Below are 22,921 nucleotides of genomic sequence, written 5' to 3' on the forward strand. Positions count from 1 at the left end.
AACTAGGTTCGAGACATTTCCACACCCAAAAGGTGTTCGATGAAATGTCGGACCAACTAGTGCTAGAGACTTACGTTCCTAGCCTAAGAGATTAGTTGTCTAGGATGTTTGTTGACGTGAATGAACTTGTTTGTCATGCCTGCTCGACCACGTTTCTCTAGCGAGAGCTAGGTATGGAAGTGGTTGAGTCTGAGTAGCTTTTACCAAGAGATTGGATTAGCTAAGTTGTGATGTTCATTGTTTAGGGATAGATTGCTTGTGGCATGTTAAACACTCTGTAGACTAGGATACTCCACCGACATCAATTACTCCCATCCTTAGGACTTTTATCCTTTTGATTGATATTACATTCCTGAGATTGTTTCGCTTCTTGCTTTTTAGTTCATGCTTAGACTCGTTTCTGTTTTTATTAATTTTCATTTCTTGTCTTGCATTCTCGTTTCTAGTTCCAGAACACATTTCCGTTTGCATTTTTTGTCATTCTAGGATTGTTAGAAAAAACACTCTTTTTGAATTGGCTTGACTTGTGATTCCTTGATTGCATCTTGATTGCTAGCAACATCTCATTTGGATTGACATCTTAAATACTACAACACTTAAGGTTAATTGAACATGCTAGGATAAGAGACACAAAAATCCTAGTATCAATCAGTCCATCATTCTTTGTCGATCTTTGTCATGTATTTTGTGTCTTTTTGTTTTTGTCTTGAATCTTTTTCATTTATTAGGACACTACACTAGAGTCTGAAGGATTGATCATCTTGTTTTAGGATACTGCACTAGAGTTTGAAAAATTGATCACCATTTTTATGTATTATTGTTTACATAACATAAATTTGAAAGTTAATGGTTTAAACGACATACATTTACAAGTTTATGGTTTAAATGACATACATTTACAAGTTCATGGTTTAAATGGCCTATATTTAAAAGTTCATGGTTTAAATAACATTTTTCGAATTAAAACTTCTATTAAAACGATGTCGTTTTGTTAGTAACGGAGTGATTAACGGCATAGTAACGTCTGTTAGTAGGTCAATTATCGGATTTAACGTCATGTCTTTTTTGGCCTGGTCAACGAAACTTCATGTTTAAAAAAGCTAGTTAACGAAAGTTGATGTTTTAAATGACCTACAACAAAGTTCATGTTTTAAATAGCTAAAATTTGAAATTTCATGATTTTAATGACATTTTTCCCCTTTTGAATTACTTAAACAATATACAGTACTAGGAACAGTTTTTTTCTTTTTTTCTTTTTGGCAAATATAAAAAGAAAACCCTTATTGAGAAAAAAGAAAAAAAGAGAAAAATCCTTAATAATTCACAAACTTCCTACCTACTCCCTTGATATATGATGTTTTAAAGTAGTTTCTCTACTTGTAAGGGAAACATACAACACTTTGCATAAAACAAGGAGAAAAAAAAAAAATTATGTTGAAAAGGGTCTTAAAAAAATTGTATGCCTAGGGACAAATTTTATTTTGAGACGGGGCTGCTTTGACATTTGCCTCTACCACTTCATGGATGTTTATACTCTCGCTAAATGTAAGACCACCAGAACGACGATCTACAATGTGAAAGTATTTCAAAGAAGAGCATCTATCACAAGTTCCGTGATTCCAGCGTCAAGCAAAGATAACTTCTTCAAGGAAGGCACTACAATCTTGAAAACCAGCGGGAATGTCTGATGGTAACAAATTTTCTTTTATGAACGGGACAATTGGGTAAAAGTCTATCTAGAGCATTCTCGTTAGAGTATTTCAGAGATTTGAGGGTTAAAGTTTTCAGAGAACTTAGAGAAACGAGTTCAGGAACATCCAAAAAACCGTTCTCCAAATTTAAGACCACAAGCGTTTCACAAGTATGTAATCTCTTTGGGAAAAGGCATTGCTTGTAATAACAACAATCGTATTGGACCTTCAGCTCCATCAGACCACGTTTGACCGCGGTTCGAACCCAAATCTCAATATCATCACCTGTGCAATGTCGACCTAACTTGAGATGCAGACTTCGTAAAACAAGACCTTCGCGTGACATCAACGATCTGTCCACGAACCGTCGAAATCTCCCATAATCAGGATCTTGAGATCCCCAAAACCCAAGGTCGGGAATGTGACTGAGCTCATCAAACTCAAGTCTTGGTAAGGAGATCCAGAGAGACTTAAACCGTTTAGACAATAGCATAGTTCGCATAACATCTTTTGTCGGAAGAAAGGACAATATCTTCGATAGGACTTTGTCATGCAAGTAGCTGATTCTATCCATTTAGAGTCCGGAAGTTAGAGACACTCAACTCAACTCAAGGACAAGAGATTACGATGGGAATCACCAAACCCCATTAGAGAGATTGGTAGATTATGATCATGGAACAAAGATATGATTCTTCGAAGTGATTCATTTCAAAAGCGAAGAACAAGAAGAAATCACAAGGCTAGGCAGTGAGACTTACTCTGTCCCTTTGTCTCTTCAACACTAATGGAAAAAAACTTGAGGCGGCGGCGATGGTCATTTTTTTTTGGTCGGCAACAGTTTCATTGATTAAAATCCAATTTTGGCAAAAGTACGATATTGATATACTACAAAGATACAAAGCCCAACTCGAATTTGGCCCAACATAGCAATTGATGACTAAATTCCTAACTTCACCAGCTTTTAGGTAGGTTAAGTACTTTGCCCCAAAAAAAAAAAAAAAAGTAGGTAAAGTAGTAAAGGAAAATTCCCAAAAAAAAGTAGGTAAAGTAGTAAGCACAATTATAGAAAAAAATCATTTAATTTAAATTGTACTAGTTTAATTATATTTTTTCAGGTTTAATTTAAACATCTTTTAGCTTCATGGTCACATGTGTTATTAGTAGTATTAACTATTAACAGATATATCAAATCTTAGATGATTCTAGAAGATAAGGAAATTTATTTTTATCATAATGAACTTTAAAAAATAAAACTGGAACATAATACTTGAATTATTGACACATGTCAAACCCTTACAGGTTAACTGACACATATAATGTTATTAAATATATTTTAACTTTAACATAATCAGATTAGGTCTTTAAACAGGTTAACAAAATTTGAGACAATTTATCATGCCAATAACAAAGATCTGAAAAGCCTATTTACTTTATATGATCCAAGAACAACCTAAACGGATATTTCTGACCCGCGTGTTTATCCGTTTAACATTAGACATATATGACGTTTTTAACCTAGAACGAAAATATTAAAATGGTCATAACTCCAATGGCATAGAGGTGTAATTTTTTACAAAACTTATGTTTATTTTATAAATGTGTTATCCATTAATAGGAGGGATTTAGGANTTTTTTTTTTTTTTTTTTTTTTTTTTTTTTTTTTTTTTTTTTTTTTTTTTAACAACAAAAGATCAGCTCAAACGAGCCAATTGGTAGGGAAATTGTTTACAAACAAAACTTGGTGCGGAGATGTACGCGCTTGGCGTGCCAAAGAATCCGCCCTTACATTTGCATTTCTAGATATTAAAGATAAAGAGAAAGAAGAAAATTCTTCCCTATCTGTCTTGATGTCGTCAAGGTACGCCGAGAAAGCTGGCCAGTCAGAAGGGGAAGACACCATCTTCACCAAGTCTGAGCAGTCGGTATAGAAAGCCACATCTCTGAAATCATGGCCGATCATGCAGCGCATCGCCCATAGGAACGCTTCAACTTCAGCATGTAATGGAGATAGACTCTGCCGGAAATTCTTTGCTCCCAAAAACGGCAACGCTGTCTGGGCCGAGGTACAACACCATCCTGCACCTGCATACAAATCCCCTGCTTTCCAAGATCCATCTGTGAAACAGCGGTATCCTGAAAAAACCGAAGGGAGGGAAGCAGAAGCCACCCGAACTGGTATCCCCGAAACTGCGGGGACAGTTGTCAGTGGAGCGTCTTCTTCCTGAGCCTGCTGCCACGCGGCAGCTTCACACTCTGCTACCTTTACAATATCCTCCGGCCGATCGACAATATTGTCATAAACACGTGCATTCCTTGCTTTCCAAATAAACCACACAAGCCATGGGAAAGCCGTAACATGAGCCCCAGGGTTCTGTTTCCCTAGAAAATGATCTACATTCGCATAAATAGATTCTGTCGGGAAGGAAATTGTTCCCACCGGTACATGTGCTAGGGCCCAAACCTGGCGGGCCGGAGGACACACAAAGATGGCATGATTAATAGTCTCCATATCCGCACCACATCGTACACACCGTAAATCACAAGCAATACCCCGTCGTCCCAAATTTGCCGAAACCGAAATACAACCAGATAAAACCTGCCACATAAAATGTTGAATCTTGGGCGGGCAACGGGCCCTCCACACACTAGCGAGTAGAGGGGTAATGTCCGGGCCTGAACCAGTGGCTGCAAAAGTCCGCACCACATCATGACGTGCAGTGTGATAGCCTGACTTGACTGTGTACTTCCCTGTTTTTGTGAAATGCCAACCGAAAGGATCATCCTTTGAGTTACCACCCAATGGTATAGCCCTTATCAATGCAACATCAAGTGGATCAAAATGCTCATTAAGCATATCCATACGCCAAGTATTAGTGTGTCGGTCAATTAAATGATTCATTTGAAGATAAGGGTCCTTTACCAGACCCTTACTGACAGCTGGTCTCGGGAATTGAGCTGGTACCCAAGGATCAGACCATATAGAAATGGTGTCCCCAGAGCCAACCCGTTTAATAAGCCCTTTATTTACCAGAGAGCGAGCAGAACATATACTCCTCCATCCATAGGAGGGAGAGTATGATCTAATCGGATCCAAAGGATTCGTATTCCGATAATACCTACTTTTAAACACCCTGGCAAACAGCGATTCTGGAGCGTCTATGAGACGCCATAACTGCTTAGCCAGTAATGCCGAATTAAAGTCATCCACATTCCTGAAACCCAAACCTCCCAGCTGTTTGCTTACACATAATTTCTCCCAGGCAAGCCAATGCATTCCCCCTGACTGACCATTAGTACTCCACCAAAAGTTTGCCACCGCACTGGTAAGCTTTGATGTAATTGTTTTTGGTAAACGAAAACACGACATCACAAACGTTGGAACAACAGTAGCAACAGATTTTATCATCACTTCCCTTCCCCCTTTGGACAGCAAATTTGCCGTCCAACCATTTGTCCGACTCTGAATCCGTTCCCGAACAAAAGAGAAAATCTTTGTCTTTGCCCCACCCAAACTTTCGGGTAAGCCCAGGTATGACCCCATGCCACCCAAAGTCATGATCCCAAGGACACCCTGGAGCTCGTTTTTGGTCTGATCATCAATCTTGTGCCCAAATTGGACAGAAGATTTTGAGAAATTAATTTGTTGACCCGAAACCAACTCATACTGTTTCAGAATATCTAAAATAGCCCGACATTGTTCTCTGTCCGCCTTACAGAAGAAAAGACTATCATCGGCAAATAACAAATGCGTAATGGGCGGGCATTTGTTCGCCACTTTTATCCCTGTAATAAGTTTATCCCTCTCTGCTTTCCGTATATTAGCAATTAAAACTTCTGTGCATAAGATAAACAAATAAGGGGAGAGAGGATCCCCCTGACGCAACCCTCTCTCTGGAACTATCAAACCATTTGGCTGGCCATTAATAAGAACCCGATACTCTACCGAAGTGATACAAACCATTATCCATGAAACCCATGACTCTGCAAAACCCATCTTTCTTAGCAAAGCTGCCACAAAATCCCATTCAACCCTATCGTATGCCTTACTCATATCTGTTTTGATGGCCATAAATTTCCCTTTACAAGACGGGTTTGTGCGTAAGCCGTGAAACATCTCTTGAGCAATAAGGATATTATCAGAAATCAGTCGACCTGGGACAAAAGCCGATTGAGTTTCCGATATAAGACCAGGTAAAACCCCTTTTAGCCGCTGACATAAAACCTTAGAAATGATCTTATAGCTAACATTACACAGACTAATCGGACGTAATTCTGCCATCCGAGTTGGCTTGGCCACCTTCGGGATGAGACAAATATGAGTTCGATTTAGACTCTTGTCAAAAACTCCTTCCACCAGAAATCTATTAACCAAATCTACAAGGTCCGTCTTAACTATACCCCATGATTTTTGAAAAAATAGAGCTGTCATTCCATCTGAGCCAGGTGCTTTATCCGGATGCATCATAAACAAGGCAGACTTGACCTCAGCCTCCGTTGCGGGTCTTGTCAACCGCTCATTATCCTCAGCTGTAATCACCGTCTGGACCTCCCGTAGAACCTCCTCAAAATTGGTCGGGTTTGTTGAAGTAAACAAATCCTCAAAATATGATACCGCCGTATTACAAATATCCACATCCTCAGTTGACCAGATGTCATCCTTATTAAACAAACCAGTAATCCGATTTCGAGCCCGTCTCTGCTTTGTTAAAGCATGAAAATACTTTGAGTTTTTATCCCCCAATCGCATCCATTTACTCCGACTTTTTTGATACCAGTAAATCTCTTCATCCCCATAAGCCTGACGTAACCGACTCTGTAAATCTGAAATTTCAGCAGGGGGATTTAGGAGTTTATTCACTGATTTTTTTTTAACACGAATAATCCTCAATTAAATGTAGAATTATCTTTTCATAAATCCACATTATCCAATTACAGTGTTTGTTTGTCTAAACTTTTACAACTACAAAAGCTTAACTTAACGAAAGACAAAAGCTTAACTTAACCAAAGACAAGCTCACACTCTGTTGAACCCCTTGGCAAACGCGTCAATTCCGTGAGCATACGATATTTCATCCCAACTGTGGTGCGGAGCTCCGGTCTCGCGTATGTGCAATCTGCTGGCGAAAAAGTTGCAATCTTTAGACGTTTTGAATGTTTCAAGATAAAAGTTGCGAGTTCTCTCTCTATCTTCCATCCCCTGTAGTTTCTCCACTCAAAAGGTTCAAGAACAGACGTCAGCGTTTCAGGAACAGGGCTTGGTTCATCCCAATGAAGCATAGGATCTCGAGAAACAGTAACGTAGCCATGGATCTGAGTGTATAATTAGACCATAAAGAAACATTTTACTATTTTAGTCAATATATCCCCCAAATTTATATAGTTTGAAAAGGTTGGTTATATTTACCTCGTTAAGCTTGAGAGATCGAAGTTTCGGGGATTGTTGGAGCATAGACATAAGTATATCCCACAAACTTTCACAAGTGCAAAACTCCAAGTGTTCAAGCTGGTGGAAGATACTACCAGTAGGAAACTCAGGCTGCAGAGTACACAAAACAAATGAGCGTAACGACAAAAAGTTTGATCTAATTACAACAGGATGCTACTATATTTGTCCACTGTGTCTTACCTCTAAGGGTAAACATAACAAGAGGCGTTTGACTGATGCTATAGATCTGAGGATATCATCAGTGTTGGAACATGTAACCTCGACATGTGCTTCCACAATCTCAGGCAAATACTTAATCTTACACTGGTAACCATGATCGAAAAGCTTTAAGTACTTTAAAGCAGTCGAATCCAACACAAGCTCAGAACCAGATCCTCCCCAATAGACAAATCTTTGTAACGAAGGCACCATAACAGAGAAACTCCCCACATTGTCAACGCCGTCGTCCTCTCGATCCAAGACCAAAACTTCAAGAATAGGACAGCTTGACAAAAGCTTCTTAGGAGATTCATCGTCTAGGAAAATCACATATTCCAGGTGCAGCGTTTTGAGCAGCTGAAAACATACAAAAAATCGAACATGCACAAGAGATACATGTTTTAACTTCAACACCACAAGTGTTCCACATGTGAACAAGCTCTGAGGCAATCTTCTGATAGGCTCATCAATCATATGAGCATAATCGAGATTCAGCTCACGCAAACCTCGTTCCACTGCAATCCTAACCCAAAACCCAATATCTACGTCCCTGCATTTCCGAACAAACTTGAAATGCAAACTCTCTAAGACTGGAGCCGTGTTTAATAGCAAAGACCTGTCCACAAATAGAAAAAACTTCCACAGTTCAGCATCCTTATCGATATCGATGTACTGGAGTCTTGGCACCAACTTCCAAAGATTCCTCCATCGCTTTGACAGAACACAAGTGTTCAAGACATCTTTTGTAGGAAGCAATGAAAGTATCTGCAAGATGAAATCATTGGGCAACAAACTGATACGATCCATAGGACTCTCCAAGCAACCTTAAATCAGAGAAACAACCTTAAATCAGAGACCAGGTCCCTTAACTTTCATTTCTTATAGAGACAGTGACATATGAAGTTCAAAGTTGGATGCTTTCTAAAGTTTTTACTGGAAACCGTAGGAAACAGAGTTTTACAGAAAACAGAGGAATCCAAATCAAAGCAATTCACTACTAAAGAGAGATTTGAGAAGAAAAGAAAAAACCCATCAAATCTTATTCACAATCAGAGAGATCTAGGGAAATTTAACGAAGTAAGAAATGGGATTTACCTGTTCGCCCTAGTCGTCCGTCACTGAAGAACCCTAATTTCTATTTTTGCACTCTTTCTTTTTTTTTTTCTTCTCTCCCTTAACAGACCGTCCAATAAGAAAAAAAAAAATCTTATTTTCTTATTTTTCTGGATCAATTCAATCTATTTAAAAATTAATTACTACTGTGGCGGGACAATTTCTTTTTTGCTTTTACAAATAATTTACAGAATTTTCTTGAAATTTATTATAAATTTATAATGTTGCAATCTCTTTTTGAAGAACATTGTGACGTTGTTGTGACTATATTTTTTAATTCTATCATGATTTTGTGATAATTTAGTGTCATTATAGTAGAGACAAGTTTGCCTCGAACAGAGCCCAGCGTCACAAATACATTGCAACATTGCGATGAATTTGTGACGACTAGTAAAGAAAGTATCTGAAATTTACCATAATATCTGAAATTTACCACAAGCTTTACAACTAATTATTTTATTAAATAATATTTTTTGCTAGACAGAAATCGTTTTAAGAATTCAATTTAATATATACTTTCCGAATCGTTTTGCATTCACTGAAACCAAAAAAAAGGACTGCAAAGTCAAAGTGTTTAGGTGGAAGGAACTATATGGAAATTCTTAACTAAAGAGAAATATATGGAACAAATGAGACTGTGAGACTGTGAGAGTATTTAACCAAAGACAATCTTCGGAAGATGGACCACCGAGCCTGAATTACATCCAAGAAACTCGTCGTCACACTGAAGAACCCTAATTTTAAATTTTGCCCTCTTTCTATTTATTTATTTATTTATTTATTTATTTTAATCTCCATTTTTTATTAAAAAAAATCAAAAAACAAAGCATATTAGGCCCCATGGGCTTTTGTATGTACTTGTTTAGTCGGTTTATGACTGTAACCTAGGTTCTCCGTATACTTTGTATATAAGCCGTTTAAGGCATGATGAATAAGACTAAGAAATCTTCTTTACAACCTCTTAGGTTTCTTGTCATGGTATCAGAGCAAAGATCTTGAATTCTCTTTGTTTTTCGTTTTTTTGATCTATTTGATCCAACCTCTTTTGTTTCTTCTTTTTATTGACCTAAGTTTTGCTAATACTTCACATCGCAAAACTCTTCTGCCCTAATGACTTCGTCCCCATCTTCGGCTATCACGATGAGTTCTTCTCTTCCTGCATCCACCGAGAACAGAAGAAAGACAATTTTCCCGTATGATTTATCCGCTGGTGATAATCCCGGCATCGTAATCTCGAAACCTTTACTGCGTGGTCCTAATTACGATGCTTGGGCAACAAACATACGCCTAGCTCTTACGTCACGTAAGAAGTTCGGTTTTGCTGACGGATCAATTCCAAACCCTGGAGCAGATTCAGAAAATTATGAAGACTGGATTGCTAATAATGCTTTGGTGGTCTCATGGATGAAGCTAACCATCGCCGAGAATATCTCGGATTCGATGTCTCATCTGGATGACTCACATCAGCTCTGGATGCATATACAGAAGCGTTACAGTGTGAAAAACGGCCAGAGAGTTCAACGTTTAAAGACTGAACTTGCGATGTGTAGACAACAAGGCATGTCTCTTGATGAATACTATGGGAAACTTTCAGGCTTGTGGAAGTGCCTGAGTGATTATCAGCAGGCAAAAACAATGGAAGATGTCCTCAAGGAGAGAGAGGAAGATAAGTTACACCAACTGTTGATGGGTCTTGATGAGTCGGTTTATGCGACTGTCAAGTCTAATCTCCTTTCTCGTGTTCCCTTGCCGTCTTTAGAAGAGGCATATAACGTTTTGCAACAAGAGGCCGAATCTAAGCTGGTAAGTCAGTTTCATCAAGAGCGATCTGATGCAGTGAGTTTTTCTGTTCAAACACATCCTCGTCAGTCTCCTTCTCCTACAGAGTATCGAAACCATACCTGTAAAATTTGTGGGAAGATTGGGCACTTTGATGATAACTGTTTTCGAAAGATTGGCTATCCGCCATGGTGGGTGGATAAACCAAGGAATAAGCCTTCTTCAGGAACAAGTGGAGGTCGTTTCACAACTTCCGCTCCCGTACAAACATCTCGCAGCCGAGGTTCTGTTGACACTTCCCGTGGTGGTCAAGCTAATGCGGCTGCTGCTCGTCCTCAGGGTTCAACATTGCATACTACAGCCATTTCTGATGCTGATCGAGTGGGTTTAACCGGTCTTAATGATCATCAATGGAAGTCGCTTGTTCAACTTCTCTCCGAAAGGACATCCACCTCGACGGAGCAGCTGAATGGTAAGTGGTTTTTCGAGTCTTGGATTATTGATACGGGTGCAACTAATCACATGACAGGGTCCATAGATTTTTTACGTGAGGTTTCTGATATGCCTCCCGTCCTCATTAAACTCCCTGATGGTCGATTTACTACGTCGACTCGTCAAGGAACAGTCCGGATGGGTTCTTCTCTGTGTTTGCAAGATGTGTACTTTGTAGAGGAACTCAAATGTCATCTTATTTCCGTATCCCAGTTGACTCGTGACAGTGGTTGTGTATTTCAGATAACTGATAGGCTGTGTGTGGTTCAGGAACGCACTTTGAGGATGGTGATTGGAGCGGGTGAACAACGACATGGTCTGTATTTTTTTCGAGGAGTTGAGATTGCGGCAGCAGTACGAGGGACAGATTCACAGTCTTCGGAGTTGTGGCATAAACGTTTAGGACACCCTTCTTCTCAAGTTTTGGATTTATTAGAGTTTTCTAGCAAAAATACTTTTGATTCACATTCATGTGAAATTTGTATTAAAGCAAAACATACTAGAGATTCTTTTCCTTTGAGCACTACCAAATCTCATATGGCTTTTAAATTAATTCATTGTGACCTCTGGGGTCCTTATCGAACTTCTGCGCTTTGTGGTTCACGGTTTTTCTTGACAATTGTTGATGATTATTCGCGTGCGGTATGGATATACCTTCTCACTTCCAAAACAGAGGCTCCTACGCATCTTCGAAATTTTTTAGCTCTGGTTGAGCGTCAATTTTCTACTCGGGTTCGCACAATACGCAGTGATAATGGGACAGAATTTATCTGTCTTCGAGATTTTTTCGCTGAAACTGGTATTGTACATGAGACATCTTGTGTGGGAACACCACAACAAAATGGCCGTGTTGAGAGGAAGCACCGTCATATTTTAAATGTTGCTCGAGCCCTTCGGTTTCAAGCTTCTTTACCTATTGAATTTTGGGGCTACTGCGCTCTCACTGCTGGTTATCTCATAAATCGAACTCCAACGAAGCTGTTGAACGGAAGAACTCCGTTTGAACTAATATATGGTCGTCCCCCGCCTTTGCAACATTTACGTGTTCGGTTGTTTGTGTTTCGTTCACAACCAAAAACATGGAGGTGATAAGTTTGCCCCACGGAGTAAGCGGTCTGTGTTTTTAGGCTATCCATTTGCAAAGAAAGGATGGCGTGTATATGATCTTGATACCGGTGTTGTGTCGGTCTCTCGTGATGTCATTTTTCACGAAGCTGCATTTCCTTTCACTACCAGTGGGATTGATTCAGCTCCATTGTCCTCACCGTCCGTTTCTTCTCCATTGTTTCCGGTTGTCGAACCTGATGGTGATGATTTTTGTGTCGTGGACAACACCTCCGCACCAGACCCTTCCTCTACTCTCGATTCTCCGATCTCTGTTACTCCTGTTGATGATATTTCTCCGGATTCTCAAGCTACATTTTTAGATGAGATCTCCACCGATTTATTTACGTCCCCTGTTTCGACTCCAACATCCCCTATTTTGAACTCCTCTTCAAGTTCGTCACCGTCTCTCCCGTCGAGTCCTGAAAAACTTGGTAAGGGATATCGCACCAAGAAACCTCCGGTTAAGCTTGCGGATTATGTGACTACTCTTCTCCATCACCCGTATCCTTCTGCAACGCCATATCCGATTGATGAGTTTCTTTCCAGCTCTCGTTTTTCAGAACCTTATCAAGCATTTCTTTTGGCCATCACTTCCGGGTATGAGCCAACTAACTACAATGAAGCTATTCTTGATGAACACTGGAGAGATGCGGTCCAAGATGAGATAGTTGCTCTTGAAGACCGTGGTACGTGGACTGTTGGTACTCTTCCTCCTGGGAAGAAAGCATTGGGCTGTAAATGGGTGTTCAAACTCAAGTATAATTCGGATGGTACATTAGAACGCCACAAAGCAAGATTAGTTGTTCATGGGAATCATCAAAAAGAGGGGATCGATTACAATGAGACCTTCGCGCCGGTTGCTAAGATGGTCACACTGCGGGTGTTTTTACAACATGCCGTTTCTAATGACTGGGAAGTGCATCAAATGGACGTCCACAATGCTTTCTTGCATGGTGATCTAGAGGAAGAGGTGTACATGCAGTTTCCCCCGGGGTTCAGGACAGATGATAAGACACAGGTCTGTCGACTCCGAAAATCTTTGTATGGTTTAAAACAGGCACCTCGCTGTTGGTTTGCAAAATTGGGGTCTGCTTTAAAGGAATACGGGTTTGTTCAGAATATTTCTGATTATTCTTTGTTCACATTTTCTGATACGGTTGCATCACTTCATGTACTTGTGTACGTCGATGACTTGATTATTTCAGGGAGTTCGCCGGCTGTGGTTGAAAAATTCAAAGCCTATTTGAGCGATTGTTTTCACATGAAAAATCTTGGACCTCTTCGTTATTTTCTTGGGATTGAGGTGGCCAGGAATTCTACTGGTTTTTATCTCTGTCAGCGCAAGTACACTCTTGATATTCTCACTTCTACGGGCTGTCTTGGTGTTAAACCAGTTAGTTTTCCTATGGAGCAGAACCACAAACTGGCGGTGGCTACAGGAAATGATTATGATAATCCTACTCACTATCGTCGTCTTGTGGGACAATTGATCTATCTTAGTGTTACTCGACCAGAATTATCATATGTGATTCATATCTTGTCTCAATTTATGAGCAAGCCAAAGGAGGCGCATTGGACTGCATCTCTTCGAGTTTTGTGTTATTTGAAGAACAGTCCGGGTCAGGGTATCCTTCTTCGGGCTAACACATCGTTGGAACTTACTGCTTGGTGTGACTCTGATTACAGTTCCTGTAAGGCAACTCGTCGCTCTCTTACTGGCTGGCTCATTCAACTGGGTGGTTCACCGATCTCGTGGAAGACAAAGAAGCATGATGTTGTCTCTCGTTCGTCAGCCGAGGCTGAATATCGTGCAATGGCTGATACGGTCTCGGAAATATTATGGCTTCGCGAATTGTTGCCTGCTCTTGGTATTGATTGTTCTGCTTCAACGGTTCTTTATTCTGATAGTCTCTCTGCGATTTGCTTGGCTAAGAATCCTGTTTATCATGCTCGTACGAAGCATATTGAGAATGACTGTCATTTTATACGGGATGAGGTCTTGCGTGGTGTCATTACTCTAGTTCATGTTTCCACACATAATCAACTTGCAGATATTATGACTAAAGCTTTGGGGAAGAAAGAGTTTGACGCTTTTCTAATCAAGATGGGTGTTTGTAACCTGCACACTCCATCTTGAGGGGGGATATTAGGCCCCATGGGCTTTTGTATGTACTTGTTTAGTCGGTTTATGACTGTAACCTAGGTTCTCTGTATACTTTGTATATAAGCCGTTTAAGGCATGATGAATAAGACTAAGAGATCTTCTTTACAACCTCTTAGGTTTCTTGTCAAAGCAAAGAGTTTTAGGAATGGAAACAGAGCAAATGGTTTTAAGAATGGAAACATGAGAAAATGGTTTTTAAAGAAGAGAAACAGAGTAAATGGTTTTTAAGAAAGAGTTCATGCAACAAAACTAGTTAAGAAGGATCATCCCTGACGGGTTTCAGACTTTTTCAGCCAAAGAAAAACTGACATGTTGAATCTCTAAACAAAACTCCCGACTGTTTGAGCATCCGAGATTTCTTCTTCAAAGTGGTGGCTACCGGTGTGAAACTCGCTCTCTTTAAACCCCTTGAATGTTCCAATAGAAACGTCACGAGTTTTCTCTCTGAATACCATCCTCTGTAGTTTCTCCACTCCAGTGTTTCAAGTCCGAGCATCAAGTTTTCAGGAACAGATATTGGCTCATCCCAATAATATTTCGCTTCTTTAGTATCTTTGCAGCAATGTCTCTGAGACCATTGGTCCAGTACTAAAGATTAGAGATGATGACTGATAAAAAAAACCCGAAATCTTTTTTTAAGGGTTAAAGTGTTTTTTACCTCATTGAGTTTGAGAGCTCGTAGTTTTGGAGAATGTTTGAAAAGAGACATGAGTAGAGCCCATGTTGTATCACATGTGCAACAAAACTCTAAGCTTACGAGCTGATGGAATATTTTGCCAGTAGGAAACCGCGACTGCAAAATAGATTCATAAAGATAATATAATGTGAAACTAGGTACAATATTCAAGGAAATTTTTGTAAATGTTTAGTATTTTACATACCTTTGAGGGTAAACATAGAGAGAGGTGTTTGAGTGATGTAAGAGAACCGAGGATATTGTCGGTGTTCCAATAGATAACCTCCACATTTGCAACCACGATCTCAGGGAATTTCTCAATAATACACTCGTAATCGACATCAAAAATCTCCAAGGTCTTCAAAGAAGGAGCGTTCAACGCAAACAAACCTTTACTAGAAGCTCTATTAGAATATACTAACTTTTGTAGTGAAGGCACCGTAATAGAAAAGTTTTCTACATTGTCTTTATAATGTCGCTCCACGACCAAGACTTCAAGAATTTGGCAGCTTGATAAAAACTTCTTAGTGGACTCATTGTCTAAGTAAATCACCCAACAAAGGTGCAATGTTTTGAGGACCGGGAAACTAACCGGGAATTTAACATCCTTAAGTGATACATTGGTGAGTTTAAGTACCACAAGTGTTCCGCAGGTAAACAAGCTTTGTGGTAAACTTTTAGCCTCATTATTAAAAAGGGGAGGAAAATACTCGAAATCACTTAAACCTCGTTCCACTGCAGTTCTAACCCAAAATCCGATATCAAAGTCATTGCGGTGGCCAAAAAACATAAAACACAACCTCTCTAAGACTGGAGCCTTGTTTACTAGCAAAGACCTGTCCACAAACCGCATAAATCTCCCATGATCAACATTCTCATCACAATAAATGTACTCGAGTTTATGAACAAACTTCCAAAGATTCCGCCATCGTTTCGACAATAAACTTGTCTGCAAGACATTTTTTGTGGTAAGTGATGAAAGTATCTGCAACAGACACTCATCGGGCAACAAACTGATCCTGTCCATATGACTTTCCTAGCTTTTTAATTAACCCAGTGATTTTTCTGACAACACTAAACAAAAAATGAGAATATCAGGATCCATTTTTTTCTTCTTCCAAGTATGTATTATATCATAAGTAACAACAGTTTATAGAAAACAAAGTATTGTAATCAAATTCAAACAACACCCATTAACTAATCAAATCCAAACAAAACCCATTAAACAGAGATTGATAATACCCAAAAAAAATCATCATATGAAAAGAGAGTAAGAAATGGCTAACCTTGGAACACTATGCCATCATTTTTTTGGTGACCATCATTTGATGCTAGATATCCAACACAAAAATTAAACTTCTAATGGAAAATAGAGATTTTTGTATTAATTGCAACCGCAGTTACAAAATAACTCTCATAATAATGCCGATTTGAGACCGGAACTGAAAAGCCGATGTAGCTAAATTTTCGAGCTGGTTGATTGCGGATATTCTTCTTGGTAATGCCGAGGTAGCTAAATTTCTGAACTGATTGACCGCGGATCTCCTTCTTGGTAATGCCGAGGTAGCTAAATTTCTGAGCTGGTTGACTGCGGATCTCCTTCTTGATAAATGTGTTTTTCTTATTTATAGGGGAGGTTGGATTACCTAGGGCTCGTCTTTGTTTTAAGGAATTTCCCATTTTGTCCCTCAAAATTAATAGTGAGAATGTGAGATAGAGGGAATTAAGTCTAACTATTTTGTGTTATATTTAAATATTAATTTTATAGTTTGAGCAAGACTCAGATGAAGGAGTGTAACGCATGTCTAAAAATGTAACCTAGATATGGCTAAATAATTATAGTTTTTTTTTTTATTGTATTACTTTTTTTTTATGTCTTATGTTTTTGAATTACATAAACAATATACAGTATAGGAATGAAAATTTGGAACCTCAGTCTGGATGGCTAATCAGAGATGAAAAAGGTACTTATAAAGGAGCTTGCCAAGCTAAAGGACTGAGTGTACAAAACGCATTGGAAGGTGAATTTCAGGGTCTGATCCAAGCAATGGAGCACTGCTGGTCAAAAGGTCTACGACGAGTAATATTCGAAGGAGACAACCAAGAACTAGTCAAAATTCTTACAGGGGAATACCATCAACTTTGGGATCCATAACTGGTTCAGAGAAATGCAACATTGGAAAGCAAAATTTGAGGACATCCAATTAGATCAGATGCACACACAACAAAGCTGCGGACTATCTTGCAACAAACCCTCTCCCATCAAATACATCCTTCATGTATTATTTTTATGTACCACTTGATTTATCTACTTTCCTCCATGAAGACTATTGTAGCAACAATTCTTAATTATTAATAATATCACATGTTACAAAAAAAAAACAATATACAGTACTAGAACATTAGTATTTTTTTTTTGGCGGATAAAAAAAAAATTATTATTGAGGAAAAACAAAATCCTTAATAATGCACAAAGTTCCTAACTACTCCCTTGGTTTCATAACAGGGGCGGATCTACATGAAGATTGGGTGGGGCGCGTGCCCCATGCTACTTATTAAAAATAATCTAATATTTTTTTGTTCAGTTTAATCTAATAGCCAATTTGGTATTGAGGTGCCCCATGCTCATCTAAGGTGAGATTTTCAATATTTTGTTCTTTCAGTTTTTAATGCTTTTTTTGTTGTTTCTTGTTTAAATAGTATACGCTTAGATATATTTTTCATTTTTAACATTTATAATGTACAATTAAATATATTTTAAAACTAAATAAAAGTTTTTTTTAAGATATTGAAAATAGGAAATCATATTCATTTAATATTTTTATTATGTAAATTTAAAATTATTAATAATAAATAATTTTCGCCCCATATAAAGTGTCCAAGCTGGTTGACTGCGGATCTCGTTCTTGATAATGCCGAGATAGCTAAATTTCCGAGTTAGTTGACTACAGATCTCCTTCTTAGTTATGCGATTTCCCTATTTATAAGGAATGGGAGCTTGGCTTACCTAGGCCGTCTTTTTTGGGAATTTTCTATTTTGTCTCTCAAAATTAATAGTGAGATAATTGAGGTTAAGTCCATCTCTTTTGTGTTATCTTTATACATTAATCATAATAAATTTATAGTTTGAGCAAGACTCAGATGAAAGAGTGTAAAACATGTCTAAATTATCACAATTTAATAAAGCATGTCCTATTGTTCAACAATTCTCTTCATCAAATTTAACCAAAAACTAGCTCACATTCTGCTGAACCACTGGACAAACGCGCCAATTCCGTGATGAGATGATATTTTTCTCTCAAGTTGGTCGTCTCCGAGGAGAAAATCGCAATCTTTAAACGCTTTGAATGTTTCAAGATAAACGTTGCAAGATCTCTTTCCTTCTTCCATCCTCTGTAGTTTCTCCACTCTAAAGTCTCAAGAACGAACATCAACGTTTCAGGAACAGAGCTTGGTTCCTCCCAGTGAAAAATATGACTTCCAGGAGGATCGCTATGGATCTGAGTGCATTATGAGACACCATTATAGATTTATTAGACAAACAAAGAAAAAAAGAACCAAACCTGCAAAGCGTTTCATAGTTTTCTTATTTACCTCGTTAAGCTTGAGAGAACGAAGTTTCGGGGATTGTTGGAGCATAGACATAAGTACCTCCCACATTGTTTCACAAGTGCACAGCTCCAAATGCACAAGCTGATGGAAGATACTACCAGTAGGAAACTGAGGCTGCGATTACAAGTTAACAAAAACTTCAATAAAGACCACAAGTTCGATCTGATCACAAAGGAACTCAGTAATGTTGTCAAGTGCATACATACTACCTCTGAGATCAAACATAACGAGAGGCGGTTTACTGATTTAAGAGATATTAGAATATCTTCAATGTTGCAACAATTAACATGGACATGTGCTTCTACGATCTCAGGCATATACTCAATCATACAATTTTCACCACGATCTGTAGTCTTTAGGTACTTTAAAGAAGGCGCACTTAGCACCAACTCTTCAGATTCCAATGCTGACTCATAGATAAATCTCTGTAATGAAGGCACCTTAACAGAGAAACTAATCACATTGTCACCCTCGAGTCGATCCAAGAACAAAACTTCAAGAACAGGACAGCTTGATAAAAGCTTCTGAGGAGTTTCATCGTCTAAGTAATCCACATATACCAGGTGCAGCGTTTTGAGCAACCGAAAACATATAAGTATAGATAATGTTAAATGTTATTTGTTGTTATCTTGACTAAGATTTGTGTATATCGTCAAGATACTCAATCTCTTGTACTATATATATGTGAGACCTATGATCAATAATAATCAAGCTTTCACAAATCTCTACATGGTATCAGAGCTTATCTGATCTTAAAACCTAAATTTTTTTTTTCTTTCTCCGCCTCCTCCTTTCTCCTTTCTCTAAATTTTTTTTTTCCTCTTTTTTCTCCGTTTTTCTCCTCTGTTCGCAATGTCTAAAGACAGTTCTTCTGGCTCGGCTGAAACAGCCCCAATCTTCAACCCCTCCAGTCCTAAATCTGCGTTGATCTCCCTCAACATGTCCAACATCACCAAACTGACTCCGACAAACTTCATCACCTGGAGGCTGCAAGTTCGTGCTCTCCTTGAGGCACATGAGCTTCACTGGTTCATCGTTGATGAACCCTGTATTCCTGATGAAACCATCAAACCCTCTGATGGCCCTGCTGTTCCTAACCCAGAATTTGCAGCATGGCAGCGACAAGACAAGATGTTATACATCTCTCTTCTTGGCTCACTCTCCCTTGCGGTCCAACCGATCGTTGCCAGAGCCACCACATCTCTTGCAGTCTGGCAGATTCTCCACCGTACTTATGGGAAACCATCTCGTGGCCACATCAAACAACTCAAACAAGAAATCAAAAACATCACCAAGGATAGATCATAGGTCTCACATATATATAGTACAAGAGATTGAGTATGTTGACGATATACACAAATCTTAGTCAAGATAACAACAAATAACATTTAACATTATCTATACTTATACGCCCCCTCAAGATGGACGGCGGGAAGAGAGTCCAATCTTGGAAATAAGCTGAAGAAATCGCGTTCGAGGTAGCGGTTTAGTCAGAGCATCAGCAAGCTGATCTGCTGAGAAAACATGGGACACACGAAGAGCCTTGGCCTGCACCTGTTCTCGGACGAAATGGTAGTCAAGAGCAAGGTGCTTCATGCGAGAGTGAAAGAACGGGTTTGCCGCCAGGTATGTCGCCCCAATGTTATCACAATATAGTACCGGAACAAGTGGAGAGTGGAGGCCAAGCTCAGTCATTAAATAAGTAAGCCAGCGAACCTCAGCAGCTGCATTCGCCAGAGCTCTGTACTCGGCCTCAGTAGAGGAACGAGAGACGCCGGTTTGCTTCTTCGAGGACCAAGAGATGGGCTGTTTGCCAAGATAAACAATGTAGGCACCTGTAGAAGTGTAGTCATCACGATTGCCTGCCCAGTCCGCATCTGAGTAGGCATGAAGTGACATAGGTGTCGTGGCCGAGAAGAAGATACCTTTGTGAGGAGTGCCAGCTAAATAACGAAGAACTTGCTTCACTGCAACCCATTGCACATCAGTTGGTCGATGCATAAACTGAGATAGGCGATTCACCGCAAAGGCAATGTCAGGGCGAGTCAGACCTAGATACTGCAGACTACCAACCGTTGCACGATACTCCGTCGGATCAGAGAGAACAGCTCCAGTACTCAACGTAAGAATCTGAGAAGACGACATAGGAGTGGCAACCGGCTTGGCATTGAACATTTTTGTTTGATGCAGCAAGTCAGTGATATATTTCGTTTGAGTGAGAAGTAGTCCTGCAGAGGTGCGCGAAGCTTCCATACCAAGAAAGTAAGAGAGATCACCAAGCTGTTTGAGGGAGAACCGTGCAGCAAAAAGAGTTGTTATGCGAGTGATCTCGGCCAAAGAGGAGCCTGTGATAATTATATCATCCACATACACCAGAATATAGACATACGCAGTCAAAGTACGCAAGACAAAGAGAGAAGCATCAGCAACAGAGTTCCGAAAGCCAAGACTGAGAAGACAATCTTTCAAAGCATTGTACCAGGCCCGTGGAGCCTGTTTCAGACCATAAACCGCCTTCTTAAGACGAAGAACATGATCCGGATAGTCTTTGTCAACAAGGCCTGGTGGTTGTAGCATGAACACTTCTTCATCAAGTGGTCCTTGAAGAAAGGCGTTGTTAACGTCTAATTGCTTCAAGGGCCAGTTACGAGCAACGGCGGTGCCAAGAACCATGCGAATTGTGGCATGCTTTATAACCGGACTGTAAGTCTCATGAAAATCAATACCTGGGCGCTGATGAAAGCCTTTAGCGACCAGACGCGCTTTAAAACGTTCGACATCACCATTTGGTAGGCGTTTGACACGATAGACCCATTTCGAACCAACAATATTTTTGGCCAATGATCTGTCGACCAACTCACATGTATCATTGCGAGCAAAAGCTTCGTATTCATCACTCATCGCCCGACGCCAACGCTCATCCTTGAGAGCTTGTACGTGATTTTCAGGTTCAACTTCCTTGAGAAATGCAGTGAGACCATACTTGGGGTTTGGTTTTGAAATGTTGTTCTTGGACCGAGTGAGCATGGAGTGAGTGTTGACTGGCGGAGGAGGAGCTGGAGAGGCATGTGCTGCAGGAGGTGACACAGAGGACACCAGAGGAGGTGATGTAGTGGTCGGTTGTGTCGTTGTTGTTGTCGTTGCAGGCGAAGAATCTGAGCTCGAGGACTGTTCGATTGGCCAATGAAACACTGGAGCAATGGAAGCGGATGTGGTGTCGGAGGGTGTGAATGAAAGGGACGAGAGTGAAGTGTTTTTGGAAAGTGTATGAAAAGGGAAAACAGACTCATGGAACTCGACGTGACGAGATACATAGACTCGAGAACTAGCGACATCAAGACACAAGTAAGCACTCTGACTTAAGGAGTATCCTAAGAAGACACACGGCTTGGACTTTGGAGAGAATTTGTTGTGGCCATAAGGACGAAGCCAGGGATAGCAGAGGCAGCCGAAGGCGCGAAGTTTGGTGTAGTTCGGTGTAGTCTGGAACAGTAGCTGATACGGTGTTGTGTTCGCCAAATTTGGTGTGGTTAGACGGTTGATTAGGTAAACAGCAGCAGCAAACGAGTACGTCCAGTATGTTGATGGCATTCCCGCATGAGAGAGGAGAGTAAGGCCGGTTTCGACAATGTGACGGTGGCGACGCTCAGCAATGCCGTTGTGTTCAGGAGTGTGGGGCGGTGTCGTTAGGTGTGTGATTCCGTTGATGCCAAGAAAACTCTTGAGAGCGATATACTCTCCGCCATTGTCAGAGTATAGGGTGGTGATTTTTGTCTTGAAGCGGTTTTCAACCAAAGACTTGAAGAGAGGAAACACTTGAGCAACTTGTGACTTTGTTTTGAGTGGATAGAGCCAGGAGTACCGAGTAAAATGATCAACAAAGAGGACGTAGTATTTATAACCATCAACCGATGTAACCGGTGATGTCCAGACATCGGAGAAAATTATATCAAGCGGTGCTTTTGAAACAAGAGTAGAGGAAGAGAAAGGCAATTTATGACTTTTATTACTAGAGCAAGAGTTGCAAATAAGAGAAGACGACAACGAATTTGAAATAGGTAAAGAAAAGCGAGAAATCATATGACGAAGAGTGTGAAGATGTGGATGTCCTAGACGAGAGTGCCAATCAGCAAAAGAGGATTTGGTGCAGGAAAACGCAGAGAGGGGTGGAAAGTGTTTCATAGGCCATTCATACACTCCCTCATTGGCCTTGCCGCTGAGAAGAGGTATCCCCGTTCTGAGATCCTTCACCTGAAACGCAANAAGAGACGTGGTGGCTCTGGCAACGATCGGTTGGACCGCAAGGGAGAGTGAGCCAAGAAGAGAGCTGTATAACATCTTGTCTTGTCACTGCCATGCTGCAAATTCTGGGTTAGGAACAGCAGGGCCATCAGAGGGTTTGATGGTTTCATCAGGAATACAGGGTTCATCAACGATGAACCAGTGAAGCTCATGTGCCTCAAGGAGAGCACGAACTTGCAGCCTCCAGGTGATGAAGTTTGTCGGAGTCAGTTTGGTGATGTTGGACATGTTGAGGGAGATCAACGCAGATTTAGGACTGGAGGGGTTGAAGATTGGGGCTGTTTCAGCCGAGCCAGAAGAACTGTCTTTGGACATTGCGAACAGAGGAGAAAAACGGAGAA

The 22,921-nt window shown here is 40.1% G+C and overlaps 2 protein-coding genes and 2 pseudogenes across 2 annotated transcripts; all 4 read right to left on the minus strand.

The window, feature by feature from the left end:
- Nucleotides 1,303-2,518, minus strand: LOC109127470 (annotated as a pseudogene).
- On the minus strand, nt 6,580-8,527 carry LOC104755638 (FBD-associated F-box protein At5g56370-like). Its single transcript, XM_019236795.1, has 4 exons — nt 8,431-8,527; nt 7,318-8,159; nt 7,096-7,227; nt 6,580-7,001 (listed from the first exon to the last, which is right to left on the minus strand). The coding sequence occupies exons 2-4, from the start codon at nt 8,140-8,142 to the stop codon at nt 6,690-6,692; spliced, it is 1,269 nt and encodes a 422-aa protein (XP_019092340.1). The 5' UTR covers nt 8,143-8,159; nt 8,431-8,527; the 3' UTR covers nt 6,580-6,689.
- Nucleotides 14,219-16,244, minus strand: LOC104755652 (FBD-associated F-box protein At5g56370-like). Its single transcript, XM_010478079.2, has 4 exons — nt 15,953-16,244; nt 14,872-15,740; nt 14,649-14,783; nt 14,219-14,558 (listed from the first exon to the last, which is right to left on the minus strand). Exons 2-4 carry the CDS (start codon nt 15,691-15,693, stop codon nt 14,280-14,282), a joined length of 1,236 nt encoding a protein of 411 aa, XP_010476381.1. The 5' UTR covers nt 15,694-15,740; nt 15,953-16,244; the 3' UTR covers nt 14,219-14,279.
- Nucleotides 17,888-22,921, minus strand: part of LOC104755660 — an 11,321-nt pseudogene continuing 6,287 nt past the window's right edge.

This window comes from Camelina sativa, chromosome 2 (genome assembly GCF_000633955.1).
Source record: "Camelina sativa cultivar DH55 chromosome 2, Cs, whole genome shotgun sequence".
NCBI lineage: Eukaryota > Viridiplantae > Streptophyta > Magnoliopsida > Brassicales > Brassicaceae > Camelina > Camelina sativa.

What these genes read in the sequence shown, in the direction of transcription:
- LOC104755638 (XM_019236795.1), bottom strand. Translation starts at nt 8,142, where the DNA reads ATGGATCGTATCAGTTTGTTGCCCAATGATTTCATCTTGCAGATACTT. An exon ending in TGTTATGTTTACCCTTAGAG is followed by an intron (nt 7,228 to 7,317) that starts GTAAGACACAGT and finishes TGTACTCTGCAG; the next exon opens with CCTGAGTTTCCTACTGGTAG. An exon ending in GATCTCTCAAGCTTAACGAG is followed by an intron (nt 7,002 to 7,095) that starts GTAAATATAACC and finishes TTATACACTCAG; the next exon opens with ATCCATGGCTACGTTACTGT.
- LOC104755652 (XM_010478079.2), bottom strand. Translation starts at nt 15,693, where the DNA reads ATGGACAGGATCAGTTTGTTGCCCGATGAGTGTCTGTTGCAGATACTT. An exon ending in CTCTATGTTTACCCTCAAAG is followed by an intron (nt 14,784 to 14,871) that starts GTATGTAAAATA and finishes TCTATTTTGCAG; the next exon opens with TCGCGGTTTCCTACTGGCAA. An exon ending in GAGCTCTCAAACTCAATGAG is followed by an intron (nt 14,559 to 14,648) that starts GTAAAAAACACT and finishes CAATGGTCTCAG; the next exon opens with AGACATTGCTGCAAAGATAC.